At 43.7% G+C, this 15,308-nt stretch overlaps 1 protein-coding gene across 16 annotated transcripts in view; it reads right to left on the minus strand.

The window, feature by feature from the left end:
- DOCK9 (dedicator of cytokinesis 9) overlaps positions 1–14,144 on the minus strand; it is a 211,915-nt gene extending 197,771 nt beyond the window's left edge. For 6 of the 16 annotated variants that reach the window (XM_082700796.1, XM_082700795.1, XM_082700811.1 and 3 more), the window contains exon 1: positions 13,826–14,123. In XM_082700796.1, the coding sequence (XP_082556922.1) occupies positions 13,826–13,984 (159 nt within the window). In that variant the 5' untranslated portion in view covers positions 13,985–14,123. Of the gene's footprint in view, positions 1–13,825 lie in introns of all 16 variants that reach the window. The other 10 variants (XR_014303301.1, XR_014303302.1, XM_082700803.1 and 7 more) reach the window with 4 other exon arrangements.
- Between the last annotated feature and the right edge of the window lie 1,164 nt (positions 14,145–15,308).

Here is a 15,308-nt window from a genome sequence, read left to right on the forward strand (position 1 = left end):
ACTCAGTGTCAGCTCTTCCAACCGGGGTGGGGCGGGGGGTGGCTTTAGTCAGTGACCCACTGTCTTCCCAATCCACTGTATAAGCCCCTTCCGAATAGCTGAGGGGATACTTAACTTGAAACCCTGCTGTGCAAAGAAGGACACTGCGCATGTCTCCTACATGTCTCTGTCAATAATAAAGATGATGCTGTCGGGGCATGGGAAGCAACAGGCACATGCAGGTCCACCTGAAGGCCAAGTTCCTCAAGCTAGGGCTATTACCTCTGTTTCCAAATGCAAACCAGGCTATCGTCCACCCCCACCCCCACCACTCAACTTAGGAGAGCTATTCCAGCTCCTTGTCCTTTGCATTTCCCTGGGCCCTCTCACCAGGGCACCTCACCCATTCCCATGCCATCCTTCCCTTGCTGGAACCCACAATGCTACCTCCAGCCTCCACAGTCATGGCCCACTGATCTACAGATGTCTCCATTCTGACGTGTCTAACCTCACACCCCAAACCGAAATCCTCCTCTCCATCCCAACGCCCTCAGACTCATTCCCTCAAAATGGTTCTCCCCTCAGTAGATGGCCCAGAGGTGCCCAAGGCAAACATCTGAACACTCCTGACCCGGCCCCCTGACTCCCCCTCTCATCTAGATTTAATTATCTCTTAAATCCAGATACTTTTCTCCATCTCTACTACCATCTACCTTAACGAGGCCAACATCACTTGTCACTCTGCTTCAAGGACCCGCCTCATCAGTGTTCCCATCTTCAGACCCTGCCTCCCTTCTCCAACCCATCATTCACTCTGCAATCTGAGTGATCTTGCTAAAACATTGATCTGACCATGTCTTTCCTTGTCTAAAACTTTCAGTAAACGGCTCCCCTCCAATTTGGAATACAGTTCCCAAAGACCCGTCAGGATCTGATCCCTGCTTACCTCTCTAGCCCACTGGTCACCAACGTACCCCCACAGTTGTCCTCCAGCTCCATAATGCACCTCCAGCCTTATGGAATTACTAGCGGCTCTAGGGAGGTCTCGGCTCTCCCTCCCCGGATTTGGCTTCCTTGGGCTTCCTTGGTCGGTATGTCCCTCTCCTACCCCTCCACCTAGTACGTTCTTCTCTTCCTTCAAGATTCAGGTTAGACATCACCTCCACCAGGAGCATTCCCTGACTCTGTCCCAGGCATGCCTCAGAGATCTTCACGTGGTAGGGATGCTTCTGCCCATCACAGCCTGCATCCTGCTTAGGAGCTCCTACCAGCTCTCTTGGAGCAGAGACTGTATTCCCAGACATCCACTGAATGTTTGAAAATTAAAGAAAAGAAGAGGAGGCATAACAAATTAAGAAATACTTATTTGGGGGCACCTGGGTGGCTCAGTGGGTTAGGCCTCTGCCTTTGGCTCGGGTCATGATCTCTGGGTCCTGGGATCAAACCCCCCATCGGGCTCTCTGCTCAGTGAGGAGCCTGCCTCTCCCTCCCTCTGCCTGCCTCTCTGCCTACTTGTGATGTCTCTCTGTCAAATAAATAAATAAAATCTTTAAAAAAAAAAAAAAGAAAGAAATACATATTTGGGGGGCACCTGGGTGGCTCAGTGGTTTGGGCTGCTGCCTTTGGCTCGGGTCATGATCTCAGGGTCCTGGGATCGAGCCCTGCATCGGGCTCCCTGCTCCGCAGGAAGCCTGCTTCCCTCTCTCTCTCTCTCTGCCTGCCTCTCTGCCTACTTGTGATCTCCGTCTTTCAAATAAATAAATAAAATCTTTAAAAAAAAAAAAAAAAAAAAAAAAGAAATACATATTTGGTCTCTCTGCTCCTGTCCCTGGTACAAAGCTTCTAAAACTTTTGGAATTTCAAGAGTGACAAAGGACTATCTTTTGTTACTCATAATAAGCCCCATTCAACCTAATCTGACTTTATGCTAATGAGGTGACTCCAGAAGGCTGGTTGCCAGAGGATCCAACCAAGTGATAAAAGGGCTGGATCTTCTAGCCCAGCCCTCTGACCCAGAGGGAGAGAAGGGCAGGAGGTGGAGTTCAATAACCAATAACCAATTATTTAATCAATCATGCCCACATAATGGAGCCTCCATTAATACCCTAAATGAAGAGGTTCCGAGAGCATCTGGTCCGTGAACACACGGCAGGGCTGGGAGTGTGATGGGCCCAGAGAAGGAATGGAGGCCCGTCACCCATCACCCCTCTCACCATACGTTGCCCTGTGCATCACTTCCATCTGACTGTTCCTCAGTTATCTCCTTTTTAGTTAATCGGTGATAACCAGTATGTCCCTCAGTTCTGTGAGCATTTCTAGCAAATTATCTAACCTAAGGAAGGGATCCTGAGAAGCCCAGATTTACAGCCGGCCAGCTGGATGCAGAGGTGACAAACTGGGACTTCAGACCAGCAACTGAGGGGGGGGCAGTCTTCAGGCACTCAGTCCTAAAAAACCGAGTCTGTACTCACTCTAGGTAGTTAGTGTCCAAATTGTTTAATGTGGGGGGCCGGGGGGAGCACACAATTGTTGTCAGAAGTGTTGTGGAGAGGAAATAGTTCTTTCCAGGGGAAGGAAGAAACAAGGAAAGGTTTCCGGGTTCTCTCTGCTCTTCCACCATCAAGGACGCCGAGAGAAGTAAGAGCAGTGTGTAACCCTGGCTTCGATGATGCCATCGCCTACTTCATCCGTCCAGAAAACACACAAGGAACATCAGAAGTGCACAAGGCAAACTACGTGCTACACAGGACTGTCACCAACTCTTATATCTTACCATTCTGTACGCAAACTCTCATCACAGAGACTCTGCACGGACCAAACCTACTCCAGAGAGAAGAGGAAACCCATCAGCTACTAGCTCACATCCTCCCTCCGCTTCAGCTCACAGGTCACATCTACCTCAGTCCCTAGGATACGGGTGTTTCCTTGGCAGAGAAACCAATGTTTATTGAAATGTGCCCTCAGATAAAGCCTCTGATTGTTCACTGACATTTGAAAAAAAGTAAAGTATTCCTTTATCCAGTATCCCAGGATGGTAGTAACAAAAAAATACACACAGACGGAGCGCTTGGGTGGCTCAGTGGGTTAAGCCTCTGCCTTCAGCTCAGGTCATGATCTCAGGGTCCTGGGATCAAGCGCCGCATCAGGCTCTCTGCTCAGCAGGGAACCTGCTTCCCCCTTTCTCTCTGCCTGCCTCTGCGCCTACTTGTGAGCTCTCTATCAAATAAATAAATAAAATCTTTTTTTTTTTTTAAGATTTTATTTATTTATTTGAAAGACAGAGATCACAAGTAGGCAGAGAGGCAGGCAGAGAGAGAGGAAGAAGCAGGCTCTCCGCCGAGCAGAGAACCCGATGCGGGCTTGATCCCAAGACCCTGGGATCACGACCTGAGCTGAAGGCAGAGGCTTTAACCCATTGAGCCACCCAGGCACCCCTAAATAAATAAAATCTTTAAAAAAAAAAAAAAAAACACAGGCATATACAAATACACAAGCACAGATACATCACACACAGCCATATACATACCCAAACCTTTGCACACACGTAAAATGGGGTAAGGAGGAAAACTATCTTCAGAATTCAAGTAACATGTAACAGGAAAGCTAGAATCTATTCTCCATCTATTCAGACACAGATGTATTTCCCATGGACACGAATACACTTGCTTTGGAAACTCCAGTAGTATCTCTGCTTATATTTTGCTGGGACTCATTTTGTTAGCAAAGACCGGAAATAGAAAATATGTAGATTCAAATCAAGGTTACTTGAGGATGCAGCTGCTACATTGGAATCTTTCTTTCATCAAAATGCACCAGAGAGTCCCTACAAAGACAAGTCTGATCTGCTTTATGAACAGGCTGGTTCACAAGGAAAGAGATTTACAAATACACTTAATTCTACATTCAAACCTTAACCCTTCACTCCTGAAGCTTTACTAATATATGCTTTATAAGACTATTTAATTCAGCAACTTAGAGAGGACAGTCTATTTATTCTACCTTAAAAATGTAGAATTTATGTTTCTCTCTCTAAATCCCTTGTTTCTATTGTTATTAAATTGCAATTGAACTGGCAGCTGGATAAGAACTTTCCCTCTGTAATGGACACAGGGTGGTACCAAAATAAATGCTAACATGTAAAAGAACATAAAATATAATAAAGGCAGTATCACAAATCAGTGAGTAAGGAATGAATGAACCCAACGAATAGGACTGGGAAAAATGAGAGTTGGAGGTAAGGAGGGAATCAAATTAGGGCCTCAACTAAACCATGTATCCAGGAGTCAGCAAACTGTAAAGGACCAGCTAATAAGCATTTTAAGCCAGCTACTGACTATTACAGATTTCTGTCACAACTGCTCAACCATGACACTAGGAAAGGAGTCATCGACAACAATGAAAAAGTATGTGTGGTTATGCCAATAAAACTTTATTTACAAAAACAGGTGACAGGATCCTTGGACCAAGAAAGCCAAATAGTAAACAAACAAATAATTCCAGAAGAAAATACCAGTAAATATCTGATTTGAGATAAGCAAGAATTTCTGAGCACAAAAGCAATGGGTATGAGATGAGTATAAGATGAGTATATTGAGTATAAGACGATTATGCTTACCATATACATTTAAATTTGTGTTAGTAAAACAAGTACTATAAAGAAAGTAATCAAAAGGAAATGACAAAATGTAGAAATACTTGAAATAAATATGACAAAGGATTTGGAGCTTTTAAGTTCTATCTTTACCTCTCAAACTGGTAAAGAACGACGCTAGCAATCATTTATAAAACAAGACTAGGGGCACTTGGGTGGCACAGTTGATTAAGCATCCAACTCTTTATTTCTGCTGGGTCATGATCTCAAGGTTGTGAGATCAAGCGCTGAGCCAGGCTCCACACTCAGCGTGGAATCTGCTTGTCCCTTTCCCTCTGCTCCTTCCCGCACGTAGCACACACTCTCCCTCTTTTTCAAATAAATAAAATCTTTTTTAAAAAACCACAAAAAACAAAAACAAAAATAACAAGACAAATATTTACTACTGCTGGAATGTAAATGCGATCAATCATTAAGCAATAAAAAAAAAATACCTTAAACGGACTTCTAAAAATTCATTCTTTTTTTTTAAAGATTTTATTTGTTTATTTGACAGACAGAGATCACAGTAGACAGAAAGGCAGGCAGAGAGAGAGAGGGAAGCAGGCTCCCTGCTGAGCAGAAAGCCCGATGCGGGACTCGATCCCAGGACCCTGAGATCATGACCCAAGCCAAAGGCAGCAGCTTAACCCACTGAGCCACCCAGGCGCCCCTAAAAATTCATTCTTGCCTTAGTAAGTTCACATTCATGAATCTAGCCTCTGAAAATATTAGATTTTTGGGTAAAGATGTCCTCTATAAATTTAATGTATAATAACCTAAGTGACTAATAACAAAGAAGCATTTAAATAAATTCTAGAATATACAGTACAATGGAATATTAAGCACATACTAGTATTTTAGTGGAACATTATGGGCATAAGAAAATGGTCCTAAGAAAATCAGTGGAATAAGCATCAGAAAGGGCACCTGGCTGGCCCAGTTGATGCAGTTGGTACGTGCTTTCAGCATGTGACTCTTGAGCTCAGGGTTTAAATTTGAGCCCCATGCTGGGTATAGAGATTGCTTTTTTAAAAATTCTAAAAAAAAAAAAAAAAAGGCATCAGGAATTATTTATGAAATGTCATACCATTTTTATAACTGCATAAGCAGAGAAAAATACTAGGACACACACAGTACGTGTTAAGTAGTAATTATTTCTAGGTTGTGGGATTATAGTTGATTTTTCTTCTCCTCTTTCCTCTCTGTAGTCTCTAAATTTTCTCTAATAATTATATATTCTAACTATGAAAGACAATGTTACTTTTAAAAAGTAAAAGAGTTGCTGCTTCTCACTAAATGTATGAAGGAAATGTAAATCAGCTACTTTGAATATCTAAAAAGACTTGTGCAAAGCAACAACAGCTTTACTCATCTGTTTCTACTCAGTATTTTTCCTGCTTTCCTCTTTTAATATCTAAGAAATAGCTACCAACTCTGAAAGGGTGAAGACCTCCCAGAACAATACATTCCAGCCCCCACAATGGAACATTTCAGAATTCCCCTGGGGTATGTAAGAACGCCAGTTTCCAGCAGTTGAGACAAAATTAGTGCTAATTTGAACCCTGGTATAACCATGTTATTGGCCTAACTATACAGCAATCGAAGGCGATGTTATTTTGTTCATAGATAACGCCATCAGTGGCTTAATAAAGAGCAATAAGAAAGGCAGACTGCTTGAAATCCCAAGGAGAGAAAATAAATTTTCTTGTCTTCCAAGTTTTAAAATATCAAAATAACCTTTCTAGAGACCAATTTGGCTAAACATTTATCAAAACCCTTTAAAAAACCAAATATACTGTGACCTACCTATTCCAGGCCTAGAAATCTGTGATAAGAAAACAATTTGACCAACGTTTAAAGTACATATGCAAGGATAGAAAAAAACACAAGACAGTAAAAAAAAAAAAAAAAAAAAAACAGGGAAGTAAAACAGTGAGTGGGTACTGGTTAAACAAAATGTCACTTCCTACAATGTAAATGTTTGTGCCCCCTCAAACCAAGTATGGTGAAACCTAATTCCACATGTATGTGGAGGTGAGGCCTTTCGGAGGTAATTAGGTCATGAGAGTGGAGCCCTCATAAAGCTGTTTTATGGGGCGCCTGGGTGGCTCAGTGGGTTAAGCCTCTGCCTTGGGCTCAGGTCATGATCCCAGGGTCCTGGGATCGAGCCCCGCATTGGGCTCTCTGCTCAGCGGGGAGCCTGCTTCCCTCTCTCTGTCTGCCTCTCTGCCTACGTGTGATCTCTGTCTGTCAAACAAATAAATAAATAAATAAATCTTTTAAAAAATAAAATAAAATAAAGCTGTTTTATAATCTGTAAGAGATTATAGTGCTCTTATAAAAGAAACCTCACAGGGCGCCTGGGTGGCTCAGTGGGTTAAGCCGCTGCCTTCGGCTCAGGTCATGATCTCAGGGTCCTGGGATCGAGGCCCGCATCGGGCTCTCTGCTCAGCAGGGAGCCTGCTTCCTTCTCTCTCTGCCTGCCTCTCTGCCTACTTGTGATCTCTGTCTGTCAAATAAATAAATAAAATCTTTAAAAAAAAAAAGAAACCTCACAGATATCCACGGTCCTCCTCCATGTGAGGTGACAGTGAGAAGACAGCTCTCAAGGAACCAGGAAGCGGGCCCTTACCAGAAACCAAATCTGTGGATGCCTGACTTTTAGACTTCCCAGCCTCCAGAACTGGAGAAATAAATGTTTTTACTTGTAAGACACCCAGTCTATGGTATATTATTACAGCAGTCCAAAATGAACTAAGATACATTCACACAATGAAATGACACCATTAGGACTGAGACATAAATGTATACTTATTAACATGGAAAGACATCCAGGATATATTGCAGATTATCTAAAGCTAGTTATAGACTATGGGACAAAACAACATGCTTATTATACCCATGTATTAGATTGGGTTGCCCTAACAAAATAACATAGACCAGGTGGCTTCAACAACAGAAATTTATTTTCTCACAGTTCTGGAAGCTGAAGTCCAAGCTTAGGATACCAGCAAGGTCAGTACCTGGAGAAGACCCTTATGCTGGCTTACTACAGACAGGTTGCCTTCATGCTGTGTGCTCACATGGCAGTGAGTTAGGAATCTCTGACTCTTCTTATAAGGTCACAACCCTGTGGATGAGGGCCCCACCTTTATGACTCTGTTTAACTTAATTACTTCCTAAAGACCTTATCTCTAGATGCGGTCACACTGAGAATTAGGGCTTCGACATTTGAATTTTGGAAGGGGCACAATTTAGTCCACAGCAACTCTGAACAGTTATGTATTTTTTATGAACCATGCTGTACATGGATGAAATTCTGAAAGGCTTTGCCTCAAAATGTTTAAATCGGTGGTTACCTCTATGTTCAGTACATCAGCATGCTTAGCTTCTACAATGAATGTTAATTACCTGTTTAAAATTTAATAAATATTAATAAGATAGTAAATTTTAATAAGCCATCGGGGAAAGGTGCAATACGCTTTCGCGCTAATCACGCTGGCTTCACTCACAAAAAGCAGCATCAACAGAGCAGTGCAATCGTGGATGCAGGAAATGGATCCAGGAACCAGAGCAGACTGACTGTTCCTTGAAAACATCTCCAATTTACTGCTATGATCCAAACAGGCAACAAAAACAAAATCACTGCGCATCATTAGGAAGGATATTAGAAATAAGATGGCAAACACATCCTATCCAAAGCCACAGTCCAGTGATCAGACTGAGAACCAAAGGAATATTCTGGAAGGCCACCAAGCAGGTCTCTGCTTTCTTATACCTCAAGACTGTTCTCACAGTGCAAGAAAAAGTTATGCGGGCACATCTAAAATCATCAAGATCCAGCCTATACTTTCCCCACTGCCTCAAGCTGACAGATATTATACACTTTTTCTTTTATCACTAGTCACAGATTCACAACTTATGTCCCCCCTTTTCCCCCCACCTCCAGACACACAACCATGCACAAGCAGGACTGCAGGCTCTTTGGAGCGAGACAACCTATCACCCTCAACTCCGTTCTCTCTGCACAGTGCACGTGTGATGAATCAGAGGATTTTCGGAGCCGAAAGGTATTTTCTGTTAGGGACGACTGTTTATGCAGTGGTCTGATAAAATTCTGTACTGTAATAGAGGCTGAAAACACACTGAAGATGTATAGCAAATCTTATAATTAAAAAAAAAATGAAAAACTTCACAGCTTTAAGGAGATTTAAAAAAAGAGTAAACGTTAATTTATAATAGGTAAAATTATCCCTTATTATCCCATCATGTCACCAAAGAAATGGAAGACAGAAAGTGTGTTTTCTCCCCTTGTGACTCCCAGCAGTTTGCCTTCATGACCACTCTCTATGGGGCTGCTGACAGGGTCCCAGCGGCCGTCAGGGCTACGACTGAGCAACTTCTTCCACTTTAGTTCTAATGGGCAAAAAGACAGCAGGGTACGCAATAACACCACAGCTCCTCGGTCTTTCCACCAACATGTTAAAAAGGGGAGTATTAGATTACCAGCTTGAGTAAAACAGGTCAAGTCCTAGTCAATAAGGCTGGACCCATCACAGACCCTCACAGACTAGGAAAAAAGGGATTTAGTGTCCACTCCTGCCGCCCCTCCTCACGGAAGGTGACTGGGCTGAGCTGTGCTTTCCGACCCCCTTTCCTGCCCAACAGGCCCTGTGAGTTCTGTGGGCCCTTCCCAGATAGGGACTTGAGCTTCCTCGTATGCCAGTGCTCAGCACACAGAAGCATTCCGGTTGTGTCTGGAATGAGCTGAACTAATACATTCAATTACTTAGAAAGAGAGGATGTTAGGAAAAATCTATACTTGGGAAATAGAGACAATCCTAACTCAGCCTTGCCCTCCGTTGTGGTAGGATTACTAGTCAATATTTAAGTGTGGTACAGCTGAAATTCAGTCAGTGCCCAGAAGCCAGATAAGCCCACTTGCCAGTGTCCTACCCACCATGGGGCTGATTCATGCCGTCCAGATATAAAAAGAACCTCCTGTACAAGATCCCACAGCTGCAGTCTTACAAAGCTAAAGTCTGCACTACAGACATCTGATTTTGGCTTCAGAACCAACCTTAGTGATCCTAAAAATACTTTTTCTTCACTATAAAGGTCTCCATTAACTTATTAATTCATACTCTGCCTTGTTGCAAAAGGATTTAAAATGACATAATAATATAAAAAATAAGATAAAAACTATTTAATAAGCAGATGAGAAAAAGCAGATGGTGATAAAATAGTAATATAGGAAAGTAAGAAGCAAAGTTTAAGGGCAATAAAAAAAAAAAATCACATGGCATCTGGGTGGCTCAGTCAGTTAACAGTCGCACTCTTGGATTCTGCTCAGGTTATGATCTCAGGGTCGTGAGGTCAAGACCCTCCCCCTCAACAGGGCTCTGGGTTCAGCAGGGAGTCTGCTTGAGACTCTCTCCCCCTTGGGCCTCCCCCCCACTTTCTCCCTCTTTCTCCCCAATAAATTTTAAAAAATTAATTTTGAAAGAGCCTATATATCTGTTAGGATTGGGTCACATGCTTGGATCGAAGCTTCTCTAACAGTCAACTGAAGAGGGAGCTGGGATCAGTTACATGAATCTTAATGTATATAAAATACAAAGCAGTTCCTCAAAAAAAGCACAACCATTCAGAGTATGGAGAGAAGAAATTTACTTCTGGGCCCCTCATAGAGAGAACACCAAAAAAATAGAAATAATTATGATAATAGCTAATAATTAGCACTAACTTCTATACAAAACACTATCCTAAAGTCTTTAGATGTATTCACTCATTCAGTAACCCTATGAGGAAAATATTGCTGTTATCTGCTTTTCATTAAGTGCAGATCCATTTCATTACTCATTAATAATGAAACTTAGGAACAGAGCAGTCAAGTAAATTGCCCAAAGCCACACAGCTAGCAAGTCGTGGATCTGGGATTTAAGCCTGGCAGGATGATTCCAGGGAAGACCCTCTGTGTTTGTTTTTAAGACCTTATTTTTAAGTAATCCCTACACTCAACACGAGGCTCGAAGTCACAACCCTCCAGAGCGGCATGCTCCACCAACTGGGCCAGCTGGGCGCCCCAGAATCCGCACACTTAACCGCTACACCACCCGCACTGTGCCGCTGGCTGATCCAAAAGCAAATGAGCGATGCCCTCAGCAAAACCCTCACGGCAGACATCACTTTCATAAGGATGTTCCTATGATGCCCTTCCGTGAGGCCAAGAGGAAAGCACAACGCTTAGCTGAGGAGCAGCAATTCCACTGACACCAAAATGAGGCAGTCCGCCCACGTGGGCTTCTGACACATGGACAGACATGTGGGCTATTTAGGTGTCTCTCGAAGACTGGGTGGCCTCAAGTCCTAATGCTCATGATACCACTCCTCTTCCTCAACAAGACTTAGCACACACTGAGGCGCCAGGCTGGGGGTTATGCCCTTGGAGCAGGTGAAGTAGCGCTCTGACCTGGGGACAGGTAAAGGAGAGCCACAGGTTGGGAGCCACCTGAGCTGGAGGAAGGACAATTAGCAGCCACCCTACTAACCAACCATGGTCGGCAGGCCCACAGCTGCCTGAAGAGCAGGTCAGCCTACCTTTGTGTGGAGGGGGCTCATGGGAGTACCATCGGGCAGGGCTCCCTTAAGAAAGTGTTGGGCTCACTCAAACTAAAGGATGAGAAGGTCCTGAAATGCCTGTGCCCTGGGATAGGTCTCAAAAGAACTAGTCTGGGATCCAACGATCCCAGTATCAACTGTCAGTCATGACCACAGCAAATCCATGGGATGTCTGGCCTTGGACCATATAACTTCTCGGTACAGGTGCAGGACAGAGGGTTGAAAAGTATAACTCTAGTGGACATTACTGAAAACGAGCCAGTTATTGTTTGGGGGGGAATGACAAATATGTTTAAAAAAAGACTTTTGGTTTTGGGATAAGTGATTGTAACCTAAATTCTCAACACCTTCTTGAAGTTCAAGTTCAGGACCATAAAACCATTTCATCGGAATTCACCCATTAACTGAGCACTTAATACAAATCAAACACTGTTCTAGCTGTTGGAGCAGAACAGCAAACAAAACAGACAAAAATCCCAGCCATCAGAAAGCTTATTCTTTATGGTTCTGTCATTTGTTAAAATTAGGGAAAGCTCTGTGAAGGAAATACGCGACCACTGTTCTATTTTTGCTATTTTATTGTCTAAAATTATTTTAAAATAAAGTTAAAAATTTTTTTTAAAAAAGAAAGCTTCTTCTTACTGTAAATATGAGAAGTAATACTACTAACTACTATTACTATACTTGACTAACTGTACGTCAGGTGGAGATAAATGTTAGGAAGAAACTATGGCAGGGACCCAGAGAAGGGTGTGCCGGGGGTCAACAAGATTATCCCGGGGGTCAAAGAAGCCTCACTGGTTAGGGAAACCGGAGCTAGCCCTGGAGCAGGCCAGAGGTGCACCAGGTAATGCCTGGCTGGAGGGTCCAGCAGGAGAGAACAGCAGGGGGATGAGGAATGAGGAGAGAGTGAGAAGCAAACGAGGGTGGCCCGAAGAGGCAGGGATGGCAGGTTATGGATAGACCTGGAGGCCACAGGAAGGATTCTGGATCTGATTCTGAGTACAGGAGTGACCATCAAAGGGCCACTGTCTGCTGAGTGAGGGAAGGGTCAAGGGTCAAGGGTCAAGGACAGAAGCAGGGAGAGCAGTGGAAGGGAGAGGGGGCAACCTTCCACCCACAGCGCCTCGGCCACATACATGCGCGCAGCAAGGGCAGCGGGCACCTGACCCAACCACAGGAGCACCTCAAACTCCAGTTCCAGCGCGCCGAAGAAGCCCTCGGCAGGCTATGACTCCCTCGTGCAACAAAATAGAAAGAAAAACAAGCAGAGTCTCTCAAAGATGGGTTAACCCGAGACAAGTCAGTGTGACCTGAGGGAGCAGAAGCGGGCGGCCTGGGAGAGATGCGGCAGTCCTGGGGCCGTCAGCATTATGGATTACACCTAACGGGGCAGACTCCATAATGAGCTAGTCCTTCCAATCTGACACCAGTTGTTCTCAAAAGCCTATTCCAAAATACATTAGAGTCTAAAATATTTAACAGTTAATACAGCCCCACTTAAGTTCCAAACCCACACATAAAACTGCCTTCCAAAATGCATCTGGTGCTCAAATGATGCTCTTTTCCCTTCCTCCCAAGTGTTCGGAAAGCTAATCTCACAGAAGACCCTCTATGAAACGCATCCTCTCTTGGGTTCCTGCAAGGCCGGGGTGACCTGATCTGATCCCAGCGTGCCTGTGGCCCGCCAGCACCCCCTTGCCCTGTCGGAGGGCAGCCTAACGACCAGGAATGGATTCGGGGTTTCCACACACATCGCCCTCACCATACCGAGTGGCTGCTGGCCAGACACACACAGAAACTCCCACGTGTGTTATTCTCACTCGTTTTGACAAAAAGCTGTGATAAGAACAGAAGGGAAAATGGCAAGGCGTCCTGAGGGAAGAGGAGACCCATATGCAGCTTCCTCACCAGCCCGGTATTTGTGAGGCCAGGGACGGGCACACCCAGCTGCGACCTGACACCTCCTTGAGCATCGTAAGGGGAGCAAAGAACACACAAGTGTTAGCTAAGCTTCCTTGCGGTCTCGAGAGCCTTCGCCCAAAAACATTTTAAATAGCCAGACTTAAAACAATAAAACTATAAATATTTTTCTCACGCCCATTACAGTTTTCTTTCAGGCTCCCTTTAAATTTCTCCCTCAGATGGGAGGACTGACCACAAGCCATTAGCAAGAAAATTTCGCCAAGGAAAAGACGAAGAGGTAAAGGAACTGAATAATTCACTATCACTGGTAGAGGGTTCAGTATAGAAAACCCGAAATACACACTTTGCCACACATTATTTCTGAGACTATATAGTAAGAACATAGACGCTCATCAAGCTAACTTAGAAAACTAATCTGTAATCAATTAGCTTACTCTGGCTCCTCTCTCTCTGTACATACTAAAGCTTTGGTGAATGCATGGCATTCTCCCACATACAAACAGGCACCTCATAATTAAACTTAAAGCCACTTAATTACCCATTTATGCACCCAGGCTAGAAATATATAAGCATGCTGCAGTAAATAAATACATCTGCTTTATAAGTAAAGACAAGTTTATTCTAACACCATCAAAGTACTTGTTAATTAAGCAAGACAGCATTTACCAGACAGGAGATCAATAGTTCTGAATCTTCTTTTGTCCAATGGCATGCTGTATAGTCAAGGGCATTATTCTCTCCTTGCTGTTTGCACATATAAGCACAGTTTCTTTCAAAAACGGTGCGGATGCCTTTAAACAGAATGACACTAGTAGTGCAACCCATCCCCAAGGTGTGGATGTTCCGATTTCTAGCAATCTCTACTCCATCTCCACATCATCTTCCTTGGCTCTTCTGAGCAGGCTCCCACTGAACCATCTTCACGACAGGCAGTTGCCGGCACCAGAACAGAAGGGAAGCTCTGAGCTGTTGCACTAGAATCTGCTCCTGCCCAACTGCCTGACAAAAAAAAAAAAAAAAAAATCCCGGCTCCGAGTGTCAAACAGGAGGGGTGGTGCAAAAACCAGATGACACACCTCGGATGCACCAAAATCTTTAAAGTGCCGTTTTTCCAGTAGATTGCTTCCCTGTTAATACCCAAGAACAAACAAGCCGACGATTTACATGTGGTTACTGGAAAACTGCCGGCTCCCGTGATTTGCTTAGGATTGTTCTGAATCTCAGAACCTGCCCAAAATGAAAAAATGGTGCCAGACAGCCACCCTGCTGCAGATGCTGCTGGAAGGCACAAAGAATGTTCATCTGCTGCAAGAAATCACTCTCCCAGAATGCTCAGCCTAGCATCTATATTAGCAAACATCTCTTTCCTTGACCTAAATATGCTGTTTGTTTAATCCTGCATCCGTGAGGAACAGAGAAGCAAAAGGGAAAAGAAGCCCCAAAATGAGAGAAATCACTAAGATGACTGCTGCTATGGAAACATGTATAAGCCCACTTCAAACAACCTTTTGCATGTGTGGGTAACAGCTCGCTGACAGCAAATCCCAGGGGAACACAAAATTGCTGTGTCAATCTTGACTTCTGCCCACTTCCACTCTGCCAGAGAGAGGGCTAGCAAGTTTGCACTGCTTAATAGGATTCTCCCATCTCTGGTACCCAAAGATGCAAATGAGAACATGCATAAAGGGTGACCTGATCGGGCGGGACATACACCTTCTGAAGCAGGGCTCTAGGACATGATGCTAAACACGCACTGAAGTCCCACAGTCAACAGGGTTATTATTTGGGATGCAGAAGGAATCCAGGTCCCTCCACTACAGAATGAACGTAGTAACTCTCTACTACCTCTGTGTGCCTTTGGTGAGGGCTAATAGGGAAGCATGTCACTGACAGAACACTAAGTTGACTCTTGCATTTTCCTTCTAAAAATGAAAAGTAAATTACATAAAATCACTATGATGAACACAGGAAAACCCCTCCTCTCCATAAAATGCATCTAGAAAAAAGTTACTGCTCTTTTAAGATCTGTTTTGAATTCTTCCTTATTTCACAAGGCAACAGATGGTTTTCATTTTCTATCTACAGATTTTGAAGTTAGAGTGAATTATAATGATTGAGTACCTGTGAATTGCTTACTGGAGATCTGTAT

This window comes from Mustela nivalis (genome assembly GCF_964662115.1).
Source record: "Mustela nivalis genome assembly, chromosome: 15".
NCBI classification, from domain to species: Eukaryota; Metazoa; Chordata; class Mammalia; order Carnivora; family Mustelidae; genus Mustela; species Mustela nivalis.